Raw genomic sequence first — 27,910 nt, 5'->3', positions numbered from 1 at the left:
CTGTATTGTAAACTATTTTCCCTGCTTATAGATAATGTGAAGCTCTTCTGGAGAAAAAAAGATACTGGAAACAAAAGTCTTTTTTTTTTTTTTTTTTTTTTAATTAATCCCCTTTCCTCCTCTTTTTTCTTTTAATGAGCAGAATATGACAGAAGTGAAAGTGTTGACGGAGTTGAGGGGATGGTGTATGCACATTATGCAGCATGTTGATATAGCTTCTTATCTGATGAGAGTGATGCTGTGAAGAAGAATAAAGGTTGGAGGCAGCCGGCATTACCTAGAGTTTGGTCTGGGGCCTTCGCAGTATCCAGTCAGCGATGGCAGGAATGCTTTGAACTTTCTTCCGTAATGTCACCAGCCTGGGGTGGATGTCCAGCAAATCGGGTTTAAAGACCAAAAGTGTGGTACTGCAAATTTCCCAGTAGAAGTCTGCCCAAGTTACCTAGTTTAAAGGAAACAAATTTTCATTGGAATATAAAAGGCCTAATTTCTTAATGTAAAAAAAAAAGTTGTTTTTTAATTCAGAATAGTCTAATTACAAAAGCAGAATGTGTATATGATAGAAAACTATAGATAACACCATACTCCCAAGCCCAGAGGTTACTCATATTAACAGTTTAGTATAAAGTGGTTTTTCTATGCATGTGTGTGTATTTTTACTAAAATGAGATACTACAGTACATACTCTTTTGTAACTTGATTCAATCTCCACCTTTCTGTAGCAATACATTTTTATGTTATCTAATACCCTATCAATGCTTTTCCATCTGTTTCTCAAATATCTTTCATAGGACAAACCAGTATCCATTCTGGGACCATGCGTTTCACTTGGTTATATCCTTTAACTCTCAATTCAGAACAGTACCCCCCTTTTTTATTCCATATTGTTGAATTATTGAAGATTCTACACTAGTTCTGCACAATGTCCTGCCTTCAGGATTTTTATAATTATTTCATGTTTACCTTGTTCCTTTATATGGCAGAGTAAAAAGGAATAGAGTACAAGTTATCTTTAGAGAGTACATGGCTTTAAATTAAATACTTCGGCTAATATAACATTATATTGGATCACATCAGAAGACATAATATATGTCTGACCATTACTGTAACTGGCCACTGTACAGTAGCATGATGACAGCCTAGCCCTGCTCTTGTATACCTTTTTTGTTTGTTTTTGTTTTTAATTTGTACACTTGTTTTGTTCGTTTATGACTAGAAACTAATTTGGATGATGTTACTTTGGCTCCATATAAATGTCAGTCAAAGAGCGAAGTTTAAATATGGACTGTTCTTAGTTTTGCTTTTGTGTGGGATTTAACAATGCAGGTTGCTAGTGTATTATGAACTTGCTCACTAAACATCTGTCAACATTAATAGGACAGTTTATTGGTTAGAGGATTCAGAGTTCAGTCAACAAATATTTATGAAGTGCCTACTATGTGCCCTGTACAGGTTAAGTGCTGGGATTGACTAGAGAGCAAGATGTGATGCAAGACCCTTCTCTGGTGAAGCTCTCACTTTAGAAGCAGGAAGACAATCAGACATGTAAAGTGTGGTGCAGGGGATCGGTCAAGATGGTGGAGTAGAAAGCTCGCCTCCCTGATCTCACTTTTTCTTACAAGTGCACCAAAAATCACAAATGTCTGCAGAACAACCATCGATGAAAAAGACCAGAATCTACCAGAAAGATCTACAACTAAACACATAAAGAAGGAACTACAGTGAGACAGGTAGGAGGGTCAGATTCATAATTTAATTAATCCAGTCCCTTGTCCTGCTGGAGACAATTGACAAATTAGAGAATAAACATGCTGCAGAGGTTCTCCCACAGGAGTGACTTCTGAGCCCCAAGTCAGGGCCCCTAGCCCAGGGGTCCAGCACCAGGAAGACAAGACCCCAGAGTATTTGGCTTTGAAGACCAGCAGGGTTTGATTTTGGAAGTTTTCAAACAACTGGGGGAAATAGAAACTTTAATCTTAAGGGGGCACACAAGATCTCACACCAGGATCCAGGGCAAAATCAGCACTTTGATAGGCCAGGTTTATCTACTGGTCTTGAAAAGTCTTCCAGAGAGGCAAGAGGGAAGTTGTGGCTCATGCTTGTCCTCTATGTTCATACTAGGAACAGAGAAACTGGCAGCAGCCATATATGTGAGCTTTCTACCACATGGACACTGGTAGAAAGTGTTCCCTACTCCTACTCTTACATGTTGGAGAGGGCATTAAGATGTACAAACCATTATGTATAAAATAAGCTATAGAGAAATATTGTACAACACAGGGAATATAACCAATATTATATAATATTTATAAATAGACTGTAAGTTTTAAATTGTGAATCACTATGTTGTATACCAGTAACATATAATGTTGCATATCAACTGTACTTCAATTAAGAAACAAAAACCAAAATCCACGTGAAGTGATAAGGGTGATGAAGACAGTGATGAGAGAGGTTCTCAGGTGGTTAGAGAGAGAAGTCCTTTAAGAGGTGACATTTAAGCTAAGGCTTGAATCATAAAAAGATCAAGACTTGCAGTGATTTGGGAATTAAACGTTACAGGCAGAAGGAAGAGCGAGTGTAAAGGCTTTCAGGCAGGAGTATGACTTGTATCTAAGGGAAAAGCAAAACACCAGAGTGTTTGGAACATTTGGAGGAAGGGAGAAAGTGCTGAGAGATGGACAGGAGATAGATTAAGAAGAAATTTTAATAAAAAGCAGAAGAAAAAATATTTTAAGTCATTAGAAATTGTTCAATCAATAGGGCAGAGAAGGGAACAAAAGACATGGCAAGTTTGCTTCTCTGTCTCTTCAGGACTCAGCAGATAGTGACTAGAGTTAAGTCCCAAAGTGTGGCCAAAAGCAGTATCTTCTCTCCTAGAATGGTGTCTCATTGAAGGCAGGTGCCCCAACTTAACACAGCTTCTCAATCAGATTTAGATTTGAACTTTTTCTTGGCAAGACTACTTCATAGGTGACGGTGTGCTCCTGTATTAGCAGGCCCATAATATCTGGTTCTCTCCCTTTTATGATATTAACAATTGTTGATAATCAGTTCTTAGATCCATGGATTCTTCATGGGTTGGAAGATAGCGATGGTTTATTTTAATCTCTCCTTACTTATTAACTAAAAAACTTTTATGAAGATAAACTTCATCCCATCTTTTTTTTTTTTAATCTTGAGGTTTAATTGGCATAAGAATGGCAAGATAAATGCTTTATTAAACGCCCCCCCCCCACACACACACACACACACTTTTTGTTTTTCAGTTTTCTAAATATAGACAGTCTGTCTCTGGCTTACAGTGGTTCAGCTTTACAATTTTTTGACGATCAGATCAGTCGCTCAGTCGTGTCCAACTCTTTGCGACCCCATGAATCGCAGCACGCCAGGCCTCCCTGTCCATCACCAACTCCCAGAGTTCACTGAGACTCACGTCCATCGAGTCAGTGATGCCATCCAGCCATCTCATCTTCTGTCGTCCCCTTCTCCTCCTGCCCCCAATCCCTCCCAGCATCAGAGTCTTTTCCAATGAGTCAACTCTTCACATGAGGTGGCCAGAGTACTGGAGTTTCAGCTTTAGCATCATTCCTTCCAAAGAAATCCCAGGGCTGATCTCCTTCAGAATGGACTGCTTGGATCTCCTTGCAGTCCAAGGGACTCTCAAGAGTCTTCTGCAACACCACAGTTCAAAAGCATCAATTCTTCGGTCCTCAGCCTTCTTCACAGTCCAACTCTCACATCCATACATGACCACAGGAAAAACCATAGCCTTGACTAGACGGACCTTTGTTGGCAAAGTAATGTCTCTGCTTTTGAATATGCTATCTAGGTTGGTCATAACTTTCCTTCCAAGGAGTAAGCGTCTTTTAATTTCATGGCTGCAGTCACCATCTGTAGTGATTTTGGAGCCCAGAAAAATCAAGTCTGACACTGTTTCCCCATGTATTTCCCATCAAGTGGTGGGACCGGATGCCATGATCTTCATTTTCTGAATATTGAGCTTTAAGCCAACTTTTTCACTCTCCACTTTCACTTTCATCAAGAAGCTTTTTAGTTCTTCTTCACTTTCTGCCATAAGGGTGGTGTCATCTGCATATCTGAGGTTATTGATATTTCTCCCGGCAGTCTTGATTCCAGCTTGTGTTTCTTCCAGTCCAGCATTTCTCATGATGTACTCTGCATGTAAGTTAAATAAACAGGGTGACAATATACAGCCTTGACGAACTCCTTTTCCTATTTGGAACCAGTCTGTTGTTCGATGTCCAGTTGTAACTGTTGCTTCCTGACCTGCATACAAATTTCTCAAGAGTCAGGTCAGGTGGTCTGGTATTCCCACCTCTTTCAGAAGTTTCCACAGTTTATTGTGATCCACACAGTCAAAGGCTTTGTCATAGTCAATAAAGCAGAAATAGATGTTTTTCTGGAACTCTCTTGCTTTTTCTATGATCCATGGTGCAAAAATGATACATATTCTTTAGAAACCACACTTTGAATTTTGATCTTTTCCCAGGCTAGTGATATGCTGCGTAGAACTCTCCTGTGATGCTGGGCCATGGCAGTGAACCATGTGATCAGGAGGGTAAACAACCGATACACTTAACAACCATTCTGTACCCATACAACTATTCTGTTTTTCAGTTTTACTACAGTGTTCAATACTTACATGAGACATTCAGCACCTTATTATAAAGGTTTTGTGTTAGACAGTTTTGCTCATCTTTGGCCAGTGAGAGTGTCTACAAGTTGACTCTTAGGTCCTTTTGACACAACTCCAATTTTGGGGTTGTTTTTTTTTTTTTGAATAATTAATTTGGTTCTGGTATAACAAAGTATTCCCAGCTCATGTTTTACATTTCCTGTCCCAAACTGAGAATGAGCTGTTTCTCCAAGAAACTAGTTACTTTTAGAATTTGGAGACAAGGATCTGGGTCCTAGGGTTGCCCAGGACAAGTAAGTTGGTCATTTTTTCAAGAAAAAGACACACAATGCTTTTTTCTTTACCCTAAAATAAAGTACATTGTGAACTGAAACTGGTGTGTGATTAATATTGTTTGCCCTGAGAAAATATTCATAATAAGATGTGTATAGTCAAATCACTCTGTTTTACCAATGATGATGTTTCTTAAAATAGTTTTTTACTGATAGAGTACAGAGCTATTTCTCCACATACCCTATTCACCAATTTGACACAAGTTCATTTGTTTCACTTAGCTCTAGTTTGTCAGTGATAGCTTTTTAAAATGTTTTTTTTATTGTTATATACTTTAGTACATTTTTCCAAAGTTAACATCACCAAGAAAGGTTTATTCAAAGAAGTTTAGCTTTTGTCCCTCTAACCTACTTCCTACTTCTCTAACCTACTTCTTCCCTATTCAATACATCTTTATAGTTTTTGATTTATCCATATATATGTGCATGCATTTTTTAAGATGTAAAACATACTCACAGAGTCACCAATAAGCCACTCGTTTTCCCCTAAGTATGTGTCCAAATTTTGCAGAAGAGGAGGTGCATCACATGTAAGTAGCTCCTTAAATATCTGATTCTAGGGGAGAGAGGAAAGATCACTCTAAGGATAATAGGAAGAAAAAGAGTTGAAGAGGAAATAGATTACATTTTTGTCATCAGTTCTTACAGTTTTTTTCATTTATCATGACTAAATCATTCATCAGTAAAATCTTTTCATAGTTTTTAATCCTGATTTTTGTTAGTGAAAATTATTCCATTATGTTTTTACATTTCTAAAATCCCCCCACCTTTTTGGGCTCACTCCTTTTAAATAGTGTAACTAAAGGTAAAGAAATTAACTTTATTTTCTTGGGCTAGATTCCTCCAGTTTGGCAGTCTTACACTTAACAGAAGTATTATGCTTTTGGGCCTTTATGAATTTCCTCTCTTTGACTTAACATTGTACCTTAGAGTGAGATTCTCTGCCTTGAATATCATCTATAAAATCCATCATCGAGGTGTCCCCTTTTGATATAATATGTAAGATATTACAAAGCAAATAATATCCTTGGGGAAAAAATGAACAAATATACCCACTTAAATAATTATCTTTGTTTTTACTTAAATCTGTGAAGAACAAATAATTTATTCATGGTGTCTTTCTTGGTAAGAATTGTTTATTTGTTTATATATGAAAACTGGGCTGGTTTGTATTGTGGATATGAAATGTAAACTAAACTCAAAAATACTATAAAATATGCATGTATCATCAATATTCATAACTGACCTATAATAAAATTGAGCCTTTATTAATGTCAAATAGTGGATAACTCCTTCATCGATAAGCTGAGTTACTATTATGACTTAGCTAGGTAGTACAGATTATTATAATTCCTTATATTGAGGAGCAGAGTTTATAAAAGCTTCATTACACCTGTACATATGTTTGTCACATATCACAAACTGAAGGTTGGGAAGCTTGTCATTATTTTGATTTTATATGCTTTCCACAGCTCTGTACCACCTTTGTATATATGGTTCTCTCTCTATGGTAAATATATTCATGGTTCTAAAAATAATGGGAGTCCTTTAGCCCCTTACACAAAATTTGTGAGCTGAGAGGCAATGGGCCCAGAAACGTGACATTTCCCACAACTTAGCGTAGCTCAGCATCAGTTGGGGAGGCAGTAGCCAGCATGGCTGTCTTGGAATAGCTGGAAACAGGAGGGAGTTCAGTGGAACAGGATGTAGATGCTGCACAGCTTTCCAAAAACTCCTGTGTGCTCACTTGGCTAATTCTGCTACTTTTCCTGCTGTGCATTTCCACAGTGTAAGAGGCCCCAGTGCTTTGCATATGCAGTGCCAGATGAAAATCTTACCTCTACACTCTTGACTTCTCCTTTAGCCTAGGTTCTCTTATTGTCTGTGGTGAGAATCATCTCAGTCTAATGAAATGCAGATTGCTAAACAGCATAACCATTTATGTTTTGAGTCATTTTAAAGAATATTCACCAGAATAACCTAAAGAAGATAAAATGTTTTTGTGTGCTGTGCTTAGTCATGCACTCGTATCCAACTCTTTGTGACCCCATGGACTGTAGCCCACCAGGCACCTCTGTCCACGGGGATCCTCCAGGCAAGAATACCTGGAGTGGGTTGCCATGCCCTCCTTCAGGGGATCTTTGGCACCCAGGGATCAAACCCAGGTCTCCCACATTGCAGGCAGCTTCTTTACCATCTGAGCCACCAGAGAAGCCCAAAAATGTTATTATACATCCTTTTTAAAGTATATTTTCTGATAAACCCTCCATAGCCATTCTTATACTTGATGGACTCAGAAATTTCCTACCTCCTTCTCCAAAGTTATAAGGCAGTAGATTTGTGCACACTGAAGAGTTATTGCTATAGTTTTCTATCAAACAACCTTTACAGGATTTAAGGAGGTTTCTGTACTTCTCCAAAGTACCATTTTAAAATCCACACTTACCAAAATCATTTAGTATTGGAAATGGGCCACTAATGTTCCTTCAGTCCTGCTTACCCTTCATCCCCCACCCACAAACCCCTGCCTTGTTCTTCAGATGAGAAAACTGAAACAAATGCATTGTATAACCACAGAAATTCTAGTGATAGATTCAAGGATTTTCAATACGACCAATGCACGGAGACAAACTTTGCATGTAAGTTTAATTTTCTTAAATTTTAAGTTAGAAATGGAATTTTATCACTGATACATTTATAATTAAATACATTTGATAGATTTTGTTTTAAGCGTATAATAAGAGGACTATCTTGACTGTTTTTCATCTTGACTGTTTTCAGGAGTCTGCTTCTGAAAGTTTTACCTGAACACAAGGTGGCAGCAATACAACCACTACAGAGACCAAGTGACAAGATACAAAAGAACTGTTATTTTTCATTGTATTCTGGTCAGGTCCTACTTTACTAATCAGATAATCCGATAGTCTGGCTATTTGCAATAATTCTCCAACACATTGTCCATTCGTATGATTTATTCATAAACTTGGATTCTGTCCTGTGAATGTTGGGTTTTATTTTGTTTTGTGGTAGCCTGGAAAATCCCATGGACAGAGGAGCCTGGTGGGCTGCAGTCCATGGGTCACTAAGAGTCAGACACGACTGAGCGACTTTGTTTCACTTTTCACTTTAATGCATTGGAGAAGGAAATGGCAACCCACTCCAGTGTTCTTGCCTGGAAGATCCCAGGGACGGGGAAGCCTGATGGGCTGCCATCTATGGGGTCGCACAGAGTCGGACATGACTGAAGCAACTTAGCAGCAGCAGCAGTATGTAAAAGCATTGTTATTCTAACACAAAGGTAAAGTTACTCTCATCATAAATGTTCAAAGACATTTTCCTTTGGGAGATTGCTTCTGTTATGGAGCCTCAATCACAGAAAGGTACAAAGTAGAGAAATAGAGAAAGGCAAGCCAACACGGGACAAAAACCTTTAGATACTTTTTTTTCTAAATTGTGGATTATATATATCTGCTTGTTTCTGCATTTATAAGGATATGTGAAATGTAGATGTCATGTCTGACAAATAAAAGGAAAAATGATGAGCACTGAAGTGTATACTACTACTATTAATAACTAACATTTAGTAAACATTTTCCACCTAGCCATGGATACTTATTCTACTATTTAATCCTCCCAACATACTTCAAGTGGGCTTCCCTGCTGTCTCAGAGGGTAAAGCGTCTGCCTGCAATGTGGGAGACCCGGGTTCAATCTCTGGGTTTGAAAGATCCCCTGGAGAAGGAAATGGCAACCCACTCCAATATTCTTGCCTAGAGAATCCCATTGATGGAGAAGCCTGGTAGGCTACAGTTCACAGGGTTGCAAAGAGTCAGACATGACTGACTAATACTTCAAAGTAGATTGTATGCTATCCCTACTTCACAGACATTGAATATGAAAATTTGATAGGGAGTTAAGTGACAACTGGTAAAAAGAGAATCAGGGTTCAAGCCTGGCAGTCTGACTCCAGAGCCCAAATGTGTTTCTATCATCAAAGCTGAGCCTTTATTTAAGACTTTGCTCTGGTTAGTCAAGTATGTGTGTATATATATGCATGTGTGGGTGTCTCCCCACACACCTTATATTTATATCAAGGAACCAGTAAATGTGAATACTTTTATGTTCCAAATATCTCTGTTTAAATCAGAGGGTCCTAATCAAACGGTGTTTAGAATAAATTGTGGTGGTGGTGGTGGTGGATTAGTTGCCAAGTCATGTCAACTCTTGTGACCCCATGGATTGTAGCCCACCAGGCTCCTCTGTCCATGGGATTGTGCAGGCAAAAATACTGGAGTGGGTTGCCATTTCCTTCTCCAAGTAAATATGCTTAAGTAAACTAATAAGACTGCCATTTGTTGTTCTGTGCTGTAGCTTTTCTTTGGTGGCTCAGATGGTAAAGAATCTGTGTGCAATGCAGGAGACTTGGGTTTCATCCCTGGGTGGGGAAGATCCCCTGGAGAAGGGAATGGCTACCCACTCCAGTATCCTGCCTGGAGAATTCCATGGACAAAGGAGACTGGCGGGCTACAGTCCATTGGGTCACAAATAGTCGGTCACAGCTGAGCGACTAACCCTTTCACTTTACTTAAGCTATAACATGTACATAATAAATATTCCTGTACAGCTGTTTTGAATGGCTGCTGGCCCTGTGACATTACACTCAGTGGTTAAGAACGTGGAGCCTGAGCCACAGTGTCTGGGATTTGAATTCTACATGTACCACTTACCAGCTAAATAACCTTAGGCAAGTTATTTACACTTCTACTTGAATCTCCATTTCTTCATCTGGGAAATGAGGATAACAGTTTCCAATATTTAAAATGACGGAGCCTTGATGATAAAAGATATGAATACTGGGGATGTGCCTCAAGTAAACAAAGGAGTAAATAAAAACAGAGGAAAGCATCCAGGAAACAGGACTCCAGCTCAAGAGAAAGATTCCTGGGATGGCAGTGAAGGGAAGTCCAATGGTGAAAGCTGTGCAAAAACCTAGACAGCTCTACAAAGGAGAATGACAGTCTCTGGCTGGACATCTCCAAGGAAATAATGGGAACAACAGATTATCTGATATCATTGACTTTGTGGAATACAGTATTGGCAGGCTATTGGGTAGTGTGGGAAGGTTCACCAATAAAAGTGAAAAAGAAGCAAATGAAAAAAGGCAATTACTCCTTAGAGGAAAGGGAGAAAGGAAATATAGGCACAGTTCTGCACACTATTTTCATAGGCATTGTAATGTAATGACTATCGATTTCACCACAAAATTTTAATATTAGGAGTTTGGGAGAAGGGAATCAGAATGACTGCGTAGGAGATAGATTCTCATTAGTCTCATAAGTCTATCAAAACTAAAATTTGTGAATCAGAGAAAGCCATATTTACATATCCTATACGGAGATGTCTAAACCCTAAAGAAACAGCTAAAAGTGTTAAAGCGAGGGCTGCACCTGAGGAAGGGTTAAGACAAAGGGGTAGGGCAGGAACCACTGTAGTACTTTGTTTTAAACTTTTTACTGTAACTTGATATTTTAAAACTAGAGGTATGTTTTACTTTGATAAAAAGGAACTTTTAAAAGCACCTAACATAACATCTGGCAAACGGATATGATTAATAGCAAACTGATCACATTACTTTTATATCTTGTCTTTTCTCTGCCCAAGGAAAACGAGACATGAAATCATCCAGTGTGTCCACAATTGCATCCACTTGACATTGTTCAAGTTCTGTTTTTCCAGCCAAATCTACGGAATAGAGAGAGGACACTTTATGCCCAAGAATATACTCAATTTAATTTCCCATTGTAAAGCTTTTTTGTAAAAGGCAGCATATTCATATGGTTCAAAAATTCTGAACAGTATACAGTAAAACTATCCAGTGAAAAGTAACTTCCACCTCTGCTCCCATTCACTTCATTTTGTTCCTTACCTACCTATCATATTGGTAACCATTTTCATTCATTTATCTTATATTATTCTATTGTTTCTTAATGAAAATAAGAATTCATATCCCATTCAGCATGCACCTCTCCCCATGTATCCTAGTTTTTCCTACAAGTTTTTTAAGGGCATCCTTGCCCTTTTTTCAGGCACATAGGATTCCTTTAAGTGGAAGTGCCACTATTTACTTAACTAGCCTCAACTGATTAGGTTTGTTTCCAGTCTTTTGCTAGTACAAGCAATACTACAATAAGCAACCTATACATATATTATCACTTATCTTGTAGAAAGAATTACTCCTACTTGTACAGATAATTTTTTGTCAAGAGCATGTGTTTGCTTTCTAGAAACTGTAAGTTTAATAGAGATAGTTTGGTTTTTTTTTTTTTTTTTCCTGCCATTTGATCAACATTTTGCTAAGGAATCATTGGTCTTCCTAAATATATTCTCATTGGTGTCAATTTAAAATGCTTCTGTGTAGAAGCATCCTGAATTGGTTGCATTTCTGCAAAGGAAACATCAGCAAAATGAAAAGAACCCACTGAATGGGAGAAAATATTTTCAAATGATATGATCTATAAGGGATTAATACCCAACATATATAAACAGTTCATACAATTGAACATCAAAAAGAATCCAATTAAAGAATGGGCAGAACTGAATAGACATTTTTCCAAAGACGAAATGCAGATGACCAACAGGCACATGAGAAGATGCTCAGCGTCACTAAGCATCAGGGAAATGCAAATCAAAACCATGATGAGGTATCACGTCACTCCTGTCAGGATGGCTGTCATCAAAAAGAACATAAATAACAAATGTTGGCAAGGATATGGAGGAAAAGGAACCCTCCTACACTGTTGGTGAGAATAGATGTGGTCCCTGTGGAGAGCAGCAGGGAGGTTTCTCAAAAAAACTAAGAACTACCACATGATTCATCAGTTCCAATCCTGGATGTATATCTGGAAAAGATAAAAACTAATTTGAAAAGATCCATGCACCCCAGTGTTATAGCAGCGTTATGTACAATTGCCAAGATAAGGAAGCAACCTAAGAGTCCATCAAGAGATAAATGGATAATGAAGGTGTGGTGGTTTTGAGAATCAGGATGTCTCTGGCCAGGTGGTGCATGCTCAGGGGTCTGTTAACACACCGTGCCCTTGAGAAACAACCTGTGTTTGTATATTAATGACATGGTATATTATATGAAATTAAAAGACGCTTGCTACTTGGAAGAAAAGCTATGACCAACCTAGACAACATATTCAAAAGCAGAGACATTACTTTGCCAAAAAGGTCCCTCTACTCAAAGCTGTGGTTTTTCCAGTAGTCATGTACGAATGTGAGAGTTGGACCATAAAGAAAGCTGAGTGCTGAAGAATTGATGCTTTTGAACTGTGATGTTGGAGAAAACTGTTGAAAGTCCCTTAGACTACAAGGAGATCACACCAGTCAATCCTAAAGGAAATGAGTCCTGAATATTCATTGGAAGGACTGATGCTGAAGCTGAAACTCCAATACTTTGGCCACCGGATGCGAAGAACTGACTCATTGGAAAAGACCCTGATGCTGGGAAAGATTAAAGGTGGGAGGATAAGGGGATGATATGGTTGGATGGCATCACTGACTTGATGGGTAAGTTTGAGTAAGCTCCAAGTTAATGATGGACAGGGAAGTCTGGCATGCTACAGTCCATGGGCTTGCAAAGAGTCAGACACAACTGAACGACTGAACAAGACTGAACTGATGCCTCATGTATTTCCTGTTAATTTCTGATAACTTAAGATATGCACTCTAGCAAAAGTTTGGGTTCAGATACATCTGTCTAATTTTTCAGCTATATTCCAAGAAGGGATTGAGAACAAGGAGGTGTGGGGCAGGAGAGACTGGGCAATATAAGATAAAATTAATAGTCTAGGGAACTCAGGGAAAATGAAACTGATGGAGCTGGTATATTTATACTAACTTGGCATTTAATCCCGTTATCCCTTGCACTGTATAGTTTAATCTCATTCAGTAATAGAGCTGCTAAATGAATAGTAAATATATGCCATGCATTTTTTCAGTTATCAAGAACCTTAAACATAAAGAATATATTACCTGTGTTTCTGGTCAAGTATCTTGCTATTGCTAGACTCTGGTGAAGGTAAAGTCCGTCAACTTCCAAAATGGGGATTTTGCCAAATGGAAGAGCTTAAAATAAAATAAGCAAATAATCAACTTCCAGAACAAAATCAAGTCATAATACTTTTGTTTTACTGATAATTGTGGAAACAAAGCATGAGAGTAACATTGCAGAATTCTTGAATATTTATTCTGTAAGGGATATTGTTAGTTACTCAGTCATGTCCTACTCTTTGTGACCCCATGGACTGAGCCTGGTGCCAGGCTCCTCTTTCCATGGAATTCTCTAGGCAAGAATACTAGAGTAGGTTGCATTTCCTTCTCCACAGGACCATCCCTACCCAGGGATCAAACCCAGGTCTCCTACATTGCAGGCAAATTCTTTACCCTCTGAGCTACCAGGGAGCCTATCTATGCAGGGGTCCCCAACCTCTGGGATCTAATCCTGGTGACCTGAGTTGATGTAATAATAATAGAAATAAAGTGCACAATAAATGTAATGCACTTGAAGCACCCCAAAACCATCACCACCCCCACCCTGGTCTACAGAAAAATTGTCTTCCCGAATCTAGTCCCTGGTGCCAAAATCTAGTCCCTGGTTGGGGGTTACTGCTCTAGTGGAATCTTTACATTTCACAAGTTAAAAAAAAAAAAACTTGTTAGAAAAAGAAGCTGGCTCACAGATACAGAGGACAAACAGTGGTTACCGGTGGAGAGAGGAAAGAGGGGACAGGCAATATAGGGGTGGAGAAGTAAGAAGGACAAAGTATTATGTATAAGATGAGCTTCAAGGATATATTGTACAATGTGAGGAATATAGCCAATATTTTATAATAAGCATAAATGGACTATAACGTTTAAAAGTTGTGAATCACTATATTGTACATCTGCAACTTATTGTATGGCAACTATACTTCAAATTTTTTAAAAAGAGGGGGGAAATGAGTTGTTAGAAGAACTGCTATAGAGTTAGTGACAGAACTGGGTCTAAAATCCAGGTTTACATCAATGCTTAGATATATAATCTCACATACTTACTGTGTAACTTTTTTTAAAAACTTCTCTTTTAAAGTCTCATTAATTTTTTAGTCTTCTGAGATTATATAAATTATTCTTTAAAACCGTAGTCTGAGGAATATGGAGTGTTTTATAATTGAGTTACGGTAAGGAATTTAGCCAAACGCTGATTCTGATGAGGGGCTTTGAAGTATACAGTAAGGCAACAAGCATATTTGTACAAATATACAACAGACTCAGAGAAGGTGTATTATATTTCTCTGTAAACCCTACTTTGTTTTCTTATCAAAACCTATTATATTTTTGTCAGGAAGTAATTTTTATTCTTTATTATAGAAACATTCTAAGTTGAAGATAAATACAAATTCTACCACATAATTATAACCATTTTAATATTTTAATTGCTTTCCCACATACATGTAAATTGGAATAGGAAATGGCAACCCACTCCAGTATTCTTGCCTGGAAAATTCCATGGACAGAGGATACTGGCAGGTTACAGTTAGTGGGGTTGCAGAGTCAGAAAGTGAAGCCGCTCAGTCATGTCCAACTCTTTGCGACCCCATGGACTGTAGCCTACCAGGTTCCTCCGTCCATGGGATTCTCCAGGCAAGAGTACTGGAGTGGATTGCCGTTTCCTTCTCCAGGGGTCTTCCCGACCCAGGGATGGAACCCAGGTCTCCTGCATTGCAGGCAGATGCTTTGCCCTCTGAGCCACCAGGGAAGCAGAGTCGGAAACGACCGAGCAACTAAGCACACATGCATACATATAAATATAGAATTGTAATGTATATAATGTGTGTAAACCGCTTTTTTTTTATTTGATGATACCTTTCCTTTTTCTTTTCTTTTTTTTTTTTTTTTTTTGCTTCTGTTTTTCCCTGCTTGTCTGTACCATGCAGCCTGGGCGAATCATAGTTCACCAACCAGGGATCAAACCTGTATCCCCTGCCATGGAAGCGCCAAGTCTTAACCACCGGACTGCCAGGGAGGTCCCTGATAATACCTTTTTAAATCTTTCTAAATCAATAAAACACCATCTTTTGAATAACATGCACTTTGCCATATGAATTAATCACGATTTTCCCTACCTGTGCCTTGCTGTCTCAGTTGTTTCAGTCATGTCTGATTCTACAACCCTAAGGACTGTAGCCTGCCAGGTTCCTCTGTCCATGGCAAGAATACTAGCAGTGGGATGCCATTTCCTCCTGCAGGGAATCTTCTCGACACAGGGATTGAACCATCATCTCCTGTATTGCAGCTGGATTGTTTACCACTGAGCCACCTTAGGTTTGGACATAAAATTATTTTGGAATGAGGGAAAAGAATAAAGTGCCACTTATAATCCCACGACCCTAATTCAACCGCTAGCATCAGCCTTCAAGTGTCTTTCATATGCACTGAATAGTGCATGAACTACAGTTCACACCGAGAATAAAAACCTTGCATGCCTCTTACTGTTCTAGGTGTTTAAGAGACTCGGTGAGCAAAACAAAGTCCCAAATAAAGCTGACACAAATTGTGATGCCTTATTTGAAGCATACTATGTGATGAAGAGTAACATGCCTAGCATTTTGGGGGTTGCTTCCCTTGTGCTAGTCATTGTACTAAATATTGAACATGCCCATTACGTCTTCAGGTACTTACAACAGCCCTATGAAGTAGGTATTAACTACCATCTCGTTTTATAAATGAGGAAAAGTTATACAAAAAGCCCAGGTCACACACCTGGTAAAGGTGAGATCCAAACTAAGGTCAGTTGGAACTCTTGCTCAGTTGTTTTTAGTTCTAAGAGCCATGTTTTGAGACAGTTTTAAAACTCAGAGCAACCCCAGAGGATAGTATCCAAGTTAGAAAGGGTCTGAAAATCACATTATATGAGGATTGGCTTAAGAACTTTACACTATTCACTGAAGGAGACAGAACAAAATAAATGGAACATAAAAGCCATCTCCAATATGGCACAACTATCAAATGGAAAGAAAAATCTTACTTATTCTAACTATCTCTAAAATGCAGAACCAGAACCAAAAAAAAATTCTTTTTCCAAAAAGAAAATTTAAAAGGGCAGATTTTAACTCAAGATCAAGAATAATTATTTTACCGTTGGAATTACTAACAGTGGAATGTGTTTTCTTATGAGATGGTAAGCATTCAGCTACTGGAAGCCTTTGAGCCAAGCTTGGGATGATTGCCAACAGTTGGAATACAGGGCTGCATCTAACAAGAAGAAATTTAAGAAGACAAATACGAAGTCCTTTATTTGGTTCCAGAAAGAAATAATTTCAGGGTGTTGGAGTTGTAACTTAACAGGAACACCTGTCAAAAAGCTTTAAGAGATTTAGTGATGCTGAACATAAAGCCTCAGTGTGCTATAGCTGCCAAAATAGCTACTGTGATCTTGGTAAAATGTCTTAGAAAAATGTCCCAGCTTGTGCCAGGAGTGATCGTCCCAGTCTACTGTGTGCTGTTCTCATGCCTGGGACATTGTGTTTCTCCATAGGTGCCACACGTAAAATAGCAGAGTCTAGCAGGAGCCTGTTCTACTTGGGTGGTGAGGAAACCCAAAGCAGGGGAAACAAATAAATAAATCTCTTCTTCAGGAAGAGCAGACAGTTGTCCCTTGAACCTACATGTGATTGCATATCTCAGTCTATAGGAATCAGTGTCTAAATAAAGAAGGCAGGGAAGGTTGGACTTAATTTCACAATAATCAGAGAAACAATCAAGGAAGTTCCAAAAGTTGATATCTAAACAGAGATACACGTGCATGAGTTACCTAGGGACTCAGTTCTGGATTCAGCCAAAGACTGTCTTTATCTTCAGAGCATTTTCATTGAACTGACTACACAGCAATGGCTTTCTCTCTATGATGTTTTAAAGATTCTAAATTTCTTCAAATAATTGGATGTGAGAGAAAAAAAAAATTTGTTCTCCCTTATTTAAATGGTAATTCCAAGACCAATATGTGAAAGCCATATGGAGATAATTTCAGTTTTGTATAAGGAAGTTTCTTTTAAAAGTTTTCCTCCCCTCTACTTTCTGTTCTCCCTTCTCAGAATTTCATGGAAATGTTGCACCTCTTAAACTGACTGATTCTCAATTGTCCTTAACTTTTTTCCCTTATTTTTCATTTTTTCCCTATTGTGTTTTCTGGAGGATTTACTTATTTTTCATCATTTTATTTGTCTGTTTGTATAAGACATTAACTGAAGAAAATTTTGTCTCTGAACATTCCTTTTAGGTTGTATAGAGTATCTTCTCTTTTCTCTGAGGATGGTATATTTTTTTAAGTTGTTTTCTTTCTACACTATCTTGACATCTTCAGAGATGAAAACAATTTCCATCCCCTACTTCAGAGATGGACTCAATAGTTCTAAGGTTCTTCCTACCCCTCTTTGCCAGTGATTGGTTCAGAAATGGGCACATGGACCAGCCTGAGCCAGTGAGACATGAGAGGTTTGCTGAGGTCTCCTGGGAAAGTTTTTCTTCCTTCTGGGAACACTTAAGGGAGCAGTGTTAAGTTTTCTCCTATAACCTCTCAAGATTGCTGCTCAACACAGCCAGGCTGGAATTTCAGCAAATATATTGCTACCAGCTTCATGATTCAGCCAACACAGTGAGGGGGAAAACTGAATAAAGCCATCTTTGGAAACCTGGCCTTCTGAATTTTCAGTTATGTGATACAATTTATGTCCTTGTTATTTAAGCCATTTGGTTTTCTGTTAAAGCAGCTTATCTGACCCATTGTCCAAATGCTGTTGATAGCTGAGCAAGCCCAGTCAATTCCAGTGGTCAAAAGTTTAACTTCTATACTCCTCCATTTCAGCTCTTCTGATGGAGCTTTATGTTCAGTTATTTTGATCTGCTCCCTCTGTCAAGTGTGTGTTTTCACCGCAAGTAGGAAATTTTCTGGGTCACATAGCATTTATTTAACTTGCCTGAACTGCTGTTTAAAATGTAAAGCTACATAAGATCTAAAAACCTTTATATTTTCTTTCCCCCCGAGGAGAGACAAAAGGTTCTAGAAACATTTCCTCTTCATACATTTCCATCAACAATGTTTATGCTACTTACTTGACTTGATTTCAGGCCAATCAGCTTGTTCTATTCTGTGGTCTTCATATTTTATGTCCAAATATGCAAATATATAACGAATAATTTCTGCTCTCCCCCTCATGTTAAAATAAATGAGTTTGTAGTTTGGCATGGTGTGATTCTGGAAAGAGTAAAATAGAGGAATTATTTTAACAGCTCTCTAGAGATGTTTCAACGTTTTTCTTGAAGGACTTTTTGAAAAATTTATGACATTGTCTGAGATAACCGGAGACATTAGAGGATATTTCAAAACCAGAATTATAAATCATTATCTTAATAACATATGGGGAAGATTTGATAGAAATAAGATCCTAACTCTCTTTAAGAACTAGCTGGAACATTTCAGTGAAATAACCAAATCCAGGTTTTATTTATAAAAAGATATCAGAGAGTACCTATACATCAAACTTCGGAGAATGGAGTCAAAAACTTTGCATTTTAGGATTTTTTTTTCTTCTGCCTTTAGACACTTGTAATGAATGGTGTTTGACATCTGCTTTGTTGTTTGCTTTGGTGACACAGCTGAGTTTGTGGGGACAGCTGGGTAAGGATTGCAAGGGCAGGGTACACACACGAGGCATGTAAACCAGCATGTCAATTTGTCATGCGGTGATTTCCCCCACCCCGTTGCTTTTTCCTGAAGGAAGGGAAGAATAGGGGAAATACTGCTCTCTTCTCTTACTGCATCCATGCTGCTGAGTTCTATTGTGTTGCTTCCACATACAAACAGACCCCATATTTGGGACCTCTGTTGGAATGGGATGATGGTGAGCATATTTCTTTATTCCCTCTGCAGAGGAGCTAAGAAGAAAGACACAAATATTTCTTACATTTCAGGAAGTTTGCTAAAACAGGCTATATTGGTTAGGTGGAGGTCGTCATAATTTTGTGAGTTTTTTTGTGATTTGTACAATTTCATTTCTATTGTCTATAAACATTTTGTAATTATAAGCACTAATAGCAGAATGTATTGCAATCTTATAATGATTAGGCAACTGAAACACATTTTCATTTTTCCACTTAGTTTCTGTGTGCCTTTGGGTGAGTCAACATAGTAGTATCTCCAAATTTCACAGTCCACTTTTTATAAATAGAGATACTAATATAGATTTGGAGATTTAACGAGGTAACACATGTACAGCTTTTAGCACAAAGCTAGACACTGAATTTTTAGCTGTTAATAACTTTGAATTCATTCTACTCAAGAATAAACACCATGATTACAACACACAAAATTTTAATTAAATAGAAATAATAAATAGCATTTATTTATTTAAAGTGCTGAGCTTAAATAGTTTATTCTCTACTAAGGAAGTCTTTCAGAGATATGAATGGAATATTAGATAAAAAGTTGGCTGAATTTGGAATGCAAAGTTCCATCTGAAATCACTTCATATAAAAGATAAAACACAAATCAGTCTATCTGTGGGGATGCTGATGGGGTATAACTGTCTGATTGTTTATCTAGACCCCCTCCGGATCCAGGAAACAGTGATGGCAATTCCCAGCAAATCTATTTATCTAGGCCCAGGTTTTTTCATACCTAGATGCTGTGGAAGTGGCGCTCCTTGCAAGAGACAGAGTCACCCTAACAGTCCGTGTCCTGTCCACTTCCGTTAGCTAGTCGAGTCCCCACCCAAGTGAAATGTGACACATACCACACATCAGTATGTGAGGGAATGTTCCCTAAAGAATTCACTAAACTAATGAAAATTCCAAGGTTTCCAGCCCCAAATTCCTTTGGGATGAAATATGCATATAGGAAATCCACATTTGGGGCACTAAATGAAGTGCCCACCAGAACAATGAGGTTGTTTTCCAAGTTTCTTGGAAATATTGAGCTTAGAAATAGTGGAAAATATATGAGAACAAAAAAAAATAGTGGATAAAAATGTAAAGTAATATATCTTTCTGAAAAAAATTTTACATAATCAAAGGATCCACATTTATGCAGGATACAAAATGTAATTGTTAGGATTCCTTGGTCTATTTGTTTAAAATCTGAAACGAACAAAAATAGCTTTTAGAGTGGAAGTGTTGTTCTTAATTGGAGTTTTTATTTGAAAAGCATTTCATGTTGGGATCCTTTAATTGGACTGGAACCTGGTGATCCAGAGTCAACGATAAGAAAGTGAAAGAAGGAAAGAGGCTAATATTCCCTGGGTTATGCAGCCAGCTTCTGCGCTTCAGGGCATCAGCCAGAAATAGAGAGAGAGAAGGACACAGGGACCCAAGTCTCTGGTGGAACAAGGGTGCTTTATTGAATTCTGTGTGAGTATATATACTGTGTGGTAGTTTGAGCATTCTTTGGCATTGCCTTTCTTTGGGATCAGAATGAAAACTGACCTTTTCCAGTCCTGTGGCCACTGCTGAGTTTTCCAAATTTGCTGGCATATTGAGTGCAGCACTTTCACAGCATCATCTTTCAGGATTTGAAATAGCTCAACTGGAATTCCATCACCTCCACTGGCTTTGTTCATAGTGATGCTTCCTAAGGCCCACTTGACTTCACATTCCAGGATGTCTGGCTTTAGGTCAGTGATCACACCATAGTGATTATCTGGGTTGTGAAGCTCTTTTTTGTACAGTTCTTCTGTGTATTCTTGCCACCTCTTCTTAATATCTTCTGCTTCTGTTAGGTCCATACCATTTCTGTCCTTTATCGAGCCCATGTTTGCATGAAATGTTCCTTGGTATCTCTGATTTTCTTGAAGAGATCTCTAGTCTTTCCCATTCTATTGTTTTCCTCTATTTCATTGCTGCAGCCATGAAATTAAAAGACGCTTACTCCTTGGAAGGAAAGTTATGTCCAACCTAGATAGCATATTCAAAAGCAGAGACATTACTTTGCCAACAAAGGTCCATCTAGTCAAGGCTATGGTTTTTCCTGTGGTCATGTATGGATGTGAGAGTTGGACTGTGAAGAAGGCTGAGGGCCGAAGAATTGATGCTTTTGAACTGTGGTGTTGGAGAAGACTCTTGAGAGTGCCTTGAACTGCAAGGAGATCCAACCAGTCCATTCTGAAGGAGATCAGCCTTGGGATTTCTTTGGAAGGAATGATGCTAAAGCTGAAACTCCAGTACTTTGGCCACCTCATGTGAAGAGTTGACTCATTGGAAAAGATTCTATTGCTGGGAGGGTTTGGGGGCAGGAGGAGAAGGGGATGACAGAGGATGAGATGGCTGGATGGCATCACTGACTCGATGGACGTGAGTTTGAGTGAACTCCGGGAGTTGGTGACGGACAGGGAGGCCTGGCGTGCTGCGATTCATGGGGTCGCAAGGAGTCGGACACGACTGAGCGACTGAACTGAACTGAACTGATATATACTGTATTACAAGGTAGCTTCTTCAGATAAAGATCAAAAGACCAGGTTTTACAAGTTACCAAGGAAACAAGGAGCAGTAGAGGCCATAAGGCCAAAAGGCAATCCATATCAAAAGAGGGTCATAGATAATCCCTATCACCATATGGAAAGGCTAATGTAGGAAATTAGCCCCACGTCCAAGGAGCCGTGGCTGCACAGGCACAGGAGGGCCTAGAGGGGCTATCCCACGTTGAAGGTCAGGAAGGGCGGTGGTGAGGAGATATCCCTCGTCCAAGGTAAGGAGCAATGGCTGCACTTTGGTGGATCAGCCATGAAGAGATACCCCACGCCCAAGGTAAGAGAAACCCAAGAAAGACGGTAGGTGTTGAAGGAGGGCATCAGAGGGCAAACACACTGATACCATACTCACAGAAAACTAGTCAATCTAATCACACTAGGACCACAGCCTTGTCTAACTCAATGAAACTAAGCCATGCCCCTGGGGCAACCCAAGATGGGCGGGTCATGGTGGAGAGATCTGACAGAATGTGGTCCACTGGAGAAGGGAATGGCAAGCCACTTCAGTATTCTTGCCTTGAGAACCCCATGAACAGTATGAAAAGGCAAAATGATAGGATACTGAAAGAGAAACTCCCCAGGTCAGTAGGTGCCCAATATGCTATTGGAGATCAGTGAAGAAATAACTCCAATAAAATGAAGGGATGGAGCTAAAGCAAAAAGAATACCCAGCTGTGGGTGTGACTGGTGATAGAAGCAAGGTCCGATGCTGTAAAGAGCAATATTGCATAGGAACCTGGAATGTCAGGTCCATGAATCAAGGCAAATTGGAAGTGGTCAAACAAGAGATGGCAAGAGTGAATGTCGACATTCTAGGAATCAGCAAACTAAAATGGACTGGAATGGGTGACTTTAACTCAGATGACCATTATATTTACTACTGTGGGCAAGACTCCCTCAGAAGAAATGGAGTAGCCATCATGGTCAACAAAAGAGTCCGAAATGCAGTACTTGGATGCAATCTCAAAAACGACAGAATGATCTCTGTTCGTTTCCAAGGCAAACCATTCAATATCACAGTGATCCAAGTCTATGCCCCAACCAGTAACGCTGAAGAAGCTGAAGTTGAACGGTTCTATGAAGACCTACAAGACCTTTTAGAACTAACCAAAAAAGATGTCCTTTTCATTATAGAGAACTGGAATGCAAAAGTAAGAAGTCAAGAAACACCTGGAGTAACAGGCAAATTTGGCCTTGGAATACGGAATATAGCAGGGCAAAGACTAATAGAGTTTTGCCAAGAAAATGCACTGGTCATAACAAACACCCTCTTCCAACAACACAAGAGAAGACTCTATACATGGACATCACCAGATGGTCAACATCGAAATCAGATTGATTATATTCTTTGCAGCCAAGATGGAGAAGCTCTATACAGTCAGCAAAAACAAGACCAGGAGCCAACTGTGGCTCAGATCATGAACTCCTTATTGCCAAATTCAGACTGAAATTGAAGAAAGTAGGGAAAACCACTAGATCATTCAGATATGACGTAAATCAAATCCCTTATGATTATATGGTGGAAGTGAGAAATAGATTTAAGGGCCTAGATCTGATAGAGTGCCTGATGAACTATGGAATGAGGTTCGTGACATTGTACAGGAGACAGGAATCAAGACCATCCCCATGGAAAAGAAATGCAAAAAAGCAAAATGGCTGTCTGGGGAGGCCTTACCAATAGCTGTGAAAAGAAGAGAAGCGAAAAGCAAAGGAGAAAAGGAAAGATATAAACATCTGAATGCAGAGTTCCAAAGAACAGCAAGAAGAGATAAGAAAGCCTTCCTCAGCGATCAATGCAAAGAAAGAGGAAAACAACAGAACGGGAAAGACTAGAGATCTCTTCAAGAAAATCAGAGATACCAAGGGAACATTTCATGCAAAGATGGGCTCAATAAAGGACAGAAATGGTATGGATCTAACAGAAACAGAAGATATCAAGAAGAGGTGGCAAGAATACACAGAAGAACTGTACAAAAAAGAGCTTCATGACCCAGATAATCACGATGGTGTGATCACTGACCTAGAGCCAGACATCCTGGAATGTGAAGTCAAGTGGGCCTTAGAAAGTATCACTATGAACAAAGCCCGTGGAGGTGATGGAATTCCAGTTGAGCTATTCCAAATCCTGAAAGATGATGCTGTGAAAGTGCTGCACTCAATATGCCAACAAATTTGGAAAACTCAGCAGTGGCCACAGGAATGGAAAAGGTCAGTTTTCATTCCAATCCCAAAGAAAGGCAATGCCAAAGAATGCTCAAACTACCACACAATTGCACTCATCTCACACGCTAGTAAAGTAATGCTCAAAATTCTCCAAGCCAGGCTTCAGCAATACGTGAACCGTGAACTTCCAGATGTTTTAGGCTGGTTTTAGAAAAGGCAGAGGAACCAGAGATCAAATTGCCAACATCCGCTGGATCATGGAAAAAGCAAGAGAGTTCCAGAAAAACATCTATTTCTGCTATTGACTATGCCAAAGCCTTTGACTGTGTGGATCACAATAAACTGGAAAATTCTGAAAGAGATGGGAATACCAGACCACCTGACCTGCCTCTTGAGAAACTATATGCATGTCAGGAAGCAACAGTTAGAACTGGACATGGAACAACAGACTGGTTCCATATAGGAAAAGGAGTGCGTCAAGGCTGTACATTGTCACCCTGCTTATTTAACTTGTATGCGGAGTACATAATGAGAAACGCTGGGCTGGAAGAAGCACAAGATGGAATCAAGATTGCTGGGAGAAATATCAATCACTTCAGATATCCAGATGACACCACCCTTATGGCAGAAAGTGAAGAGGAACTAAAAAGCCTCTTGATGAAAGTGAAAGAGGAGAGTGAAAAAGTTGGCTTAAAGCTCAATATTCAGAAAACGAAGATCATGGCATCTGGTCCCATCACTTCATGGCAAATAGATGGGGAAACATTGGAAACAGTGTCAGAATTTATTTATTTATTTATTTTTTGGCTCCTAAATCACTGCAGATTGTGACTACAGCCATGAAATTGAAAGATGCTTACTCCTTGGAAGAAAAGTTATGACCAACCTAGATAGCATATTGAAAAGCAGAGACATTACTTTGACAACAAAAGTCCATCTAGTCAAGGCTATGGTTTTTCCGGTGGTCATGTATGGATGTGAGAGTTGGACTGTGAAGAAAGCTGAGCGCCAAAGAATTGATGCTTTTGAACTGTGGTGTTGGAGAAGACTCTTGAGAGTCTCTTGGACCTCAAGGAGATCCAACCAGTCCGTTTTGAAGGAGATCAGTCCTAGGTGTTCTTTGGAAGGAATAATGCTAAAGCAGAAACTCCAGTACTTTGGCCACCTCATGCGAGGAGTTGACTCATTGGAAAAGACTCTAATGCTGGAAGGGATTGGGGGCAGGAAGAAAAGTGGACGACAGAGGATGATATGGCTGGATGGCATCACCGATTCCATGGACGTGAGTATGAGTGAACTCCAGGAGATGGTGATGGATAGGGAGGCCTGACGTGCTGTGATTCATGGGGTCACAAAGAGTCAGACACGAATGAGTGACTGAACTGAACTGTAACAATTATCTCACTTTGCTAAAGCCTTTATTTCATAAGGATAATGAAGTAAAAGATGAACTTAAAACACATCCCCACCACCCCCACCAAGGGATGCAGTGAGGATCAAGTTCAGGGTAGAGAAGGTGATGGAAGGATGTGAGTGTTTCTGGAGTGAGCCAACCACTTACTATCTGAATGGCCTTGGGCAAGTCAGTGTTCCTGGCTTTACTTTCCTTACCTGTAAGATGGCAATGAAAATACTGTGTGTAAAGTACCAAGGAGATCAAACCAGTTAATCTTAAATCACCCCTGAATACTCATTGGAATTACTGATGCTGAAGCTGAACTCCAATACTTTGGCTACCTAATGTGAACAGCTGACTTATTGGGAAAGATCCTGATGCTGGGAAAGATTGAGGGCAGGAGAAGAAGATGGTGACAGAGAATGAGATGGTTGAATGGCATCACTGATTCCATGGACAAGAACTTGGGCAAACTCTGGGAGATGGTGAGGGACAGGGAAGCCAGGTGTGCCAGGTGTGCTACATGAGGTTTAAAGAGTTGGACACAACTTGGTTAACGAACAACAGAAGTACCACCAATACAGTGCTCAGTGCATAGTACTTACTGAAAAAGCAAAGAAAAAGAAGGAGGGTGAGAAGAGGTAAGAGAGAGAGGGATGGTTCCCCCTAGCAGTGGGGAAGAGTCCAGCTTTGTGTGATTCAATTGGACTCAAATCCTCGAGATTGTATTCTTTGGTCAAACCTAGTCTGCTACAGGGACATAAAAAGTGAAAGTTATATAAAAAGAAGATACAAAGTTAGAATCAAGAGTGAGAGAAACTTTGCCTAGACCAAATGAACAGAAATGAAATGCAGTGAGCAGGATCTGGAATTCTGCTAGCAGCATTCGGCAGCCTAGGCCTTAGCTTTTTTCAGAAAGAAAAAGTGAATGATTGGTCACTCAGTCGTGTCCGATTCTTTGTGACCCCATGGACTGTAGCCAGCCAGACTCCTCTGTCCATGGAATTCTCCAGGCAAGAATACTGGAGTGAGTTGCCATGCCCTCCAGGGGATCTTCCCCACAAGGTATTGAACCCAGGTCTCCTGCATTGCAGGCAGATTCTTTACCATTTGAGCCACTGGGAAAGCCCCCAGGATATTTTTCAGATTAAAAGGGAATAAAATCCTCTACACAGGATGGGAGGTTGGAGGAACCTGCTTGAAACATATGTAAGGAGTGGAAAGGAAGAGACAAAATTGTCCTTCTTTGCAATCAAATGATTGCCCATATTCAAAATCCAAGAGACTCTAGAGGTAAACCTGATCCAAAACTTCAAATGGAAATGCAAAGGACTAAAATAGTCCCCTAAAATTTAGGAGAATAGAGGCGAGAACTAGACCTACCAGATAGCAAGACATATAAAAAGCCATGTAATTACGGTAATGTGATGTTTGTTCAGGACTAGATATAGGGAGATGCACAGAGTCTGGAGACAGAACCTCAGATATATGAGAGACAAGATATTACAGTGGGCTTCATAACAGGAGTAGGCTAAAATGTTTGGAAGACAAAAGAGGAAAGATACACATAATCAAACCCTGACTTTACATGATACATGGAAATAACACCCAGGTGTATTATAGACTTAAATATGATTTAATGGGCCTGTGCAAATTCCAGTGTCACGCTGGTCACTTAGTTCCTGTTAGCTTCATCTCTGAGCCCTGTCACAGTCATTCTGTGTTAGGGGAAGCTGCATTTATTTCCTGAAATGATTTAGAAACAAGAAGGAAAACGTTTGATCATCCTTAAGGTTCTCCTGTACACCTAGAAACTAACTGCTGCTTTTCTCCCACTCCACACCAAGTCATGAGAAGTTCCTGATTCGGCAGATAAACAAAAAGCTTACTTCAGCTTCTTTTTAAAAAATAAGATATAAAGATTCTTAAAGAACATAGGGGTGGACGACTAATACCCTGGATGGGTATTAGTTACCCACATAAAAACTCATATGAATGTAGCCATTAAGTGCAAAAGAAAATACAGCTTTTGATATTTGCTAAACTTGTTTAGAAATTAAATACATAGAAAATAGTAGTGCTTTTGAAAAATTCTACACTGGGTATTTCCTTTCTTTGTCCTAGGTTTGTAGCTCTTTTTTACTTTATGTAATACTTATATATTTCAGCCGATTAACAACAAAATACAGAAATGTTTAATCCCAGAAGCAATTTTCATGCAGTCATTGAAAATACAAACTATCTTTATAAATCCATTTAATTTTAACTAAGTCTTTATTCTAATCTGTATATTGCTGTAAGAGTACAGTAAAACAGAGTCTCAAAAATTCTAATGTCTCTGCTAGAAAAATGACAGCATCTAAATTCAACTCTCTGGAAAAGGAGGCTAAGATTCAAATACTTTGTTAAGCACTTTAAAGATTTAAACAGATTATTTGAAAATGGGATAGAATTTGGAGAGTAATTTTGATGGATAGATGCTTACAAATAAAGAATTAACAATTTTACAGTTCAATCTAAAAACAGGGCATAAGACAGACACATACAGAATAAGACAGTAATAAAAATAAACCTAAAATGAAGAGAGAAGATTATATCATTTCTAATCTCTGTACAGTTCAGTCATATCACTTACTTGGGCTGTGTCTCTGGAGTTTCTAGTATCTTCTATGCTCTTATGTATGACTGCATTTGGGTTTATATGATGAGTAAGATCAAGCCACAGTGATCAAGATCATTGGTCACAAGCCAATGAGAGAAGTGACTTACTTCCATCTAAGTCTCTTCCTTCATTTCT

At 39.1% G+C, this 27,910-nt stretch overlaps 1 protein-coding gene across 2 annotated transcripts; it reads right to left on the bottom strand.

The window, feature by feature from the left end:
• Positions 1-79: 79 nt before the first annotated feature.
• Positions 80-27,910, bottom strand: HPGDS (hematopoietic prostaglandin D synthase). Of its 2 annotated transcripts, XM_025290404.3 has the most exons (6): positions 27,749-27,903; positions 18,148-18,289; positions 13,030-13,122; positions 10,625-10,734; positions 5,450-5,548; positions 80-442 (listed from the first exon to the last, which is right to left on the bottom strand). In XM_025290404.3, the coding sequence occupies exons 2-6, from the start codon at positions 18,278-18,280 to the stop codon at positions 278-280; spliced, it is 600 nt and encodes a 199-aa protein (XP_025146189.1). In that variant the 5' UTR covers positions 18,281-18,289; positions 27,749-27,903; the 3' UTR covers positions 80-277. The 2 variants fall into 2 exon arrangements, with proteins under 2 accessions (XP_025146189.1, XP_025146190.1); XM_025290405.3 differs by lacking the exon at positions 13,030-13,122 and having other exon boundaries at positions 27,749-27,910.

The sequence above is a fragment of the Bubalus bubalis genome, chromosome 7 (genome assembly GCF_019923935.1).
Source record: "Bubalus bubalis isolate 160015118507 breed Murrah chromosome 7, NDDB_SH_1, whole genome shotgun sequence".
NCBI lineage: Eukaryota > Metazoa > Chordata > Mammalia > Artiodactyla > Bovidae > Bubalus > Bubalus bubalis.
The sequence above is the reverse complement of the archived record's forward strand: the minus strand, read 5'-3'. Positions and strand labels throughout refer to the sequence as shown.

Bases quoted from the DNA above. Each gene is read 5' to 3' on its own strand.
- HPGDS (XM_025290404.3), bottom strand. From the start codon at position 18,280: ATGCCAAACTACAAACTCATTTATTTTAACATGAGGGGGAGAGCAGAA. The intron at 13,123-18,147 runs GTAAGTAGCATA...TTTTATTTTAAG, and splicing joins TTGGCCTGAAATCAAGTCAA to CTCTTCCATTTGGCAAAATC. The intron at 10,735-13,029 runs GTAATATATTCT...TCTATTCCGTAG, and splicing joins ATACTTGACCAGAAACACAG to ATTTGGCTGGAAAAACAGAA.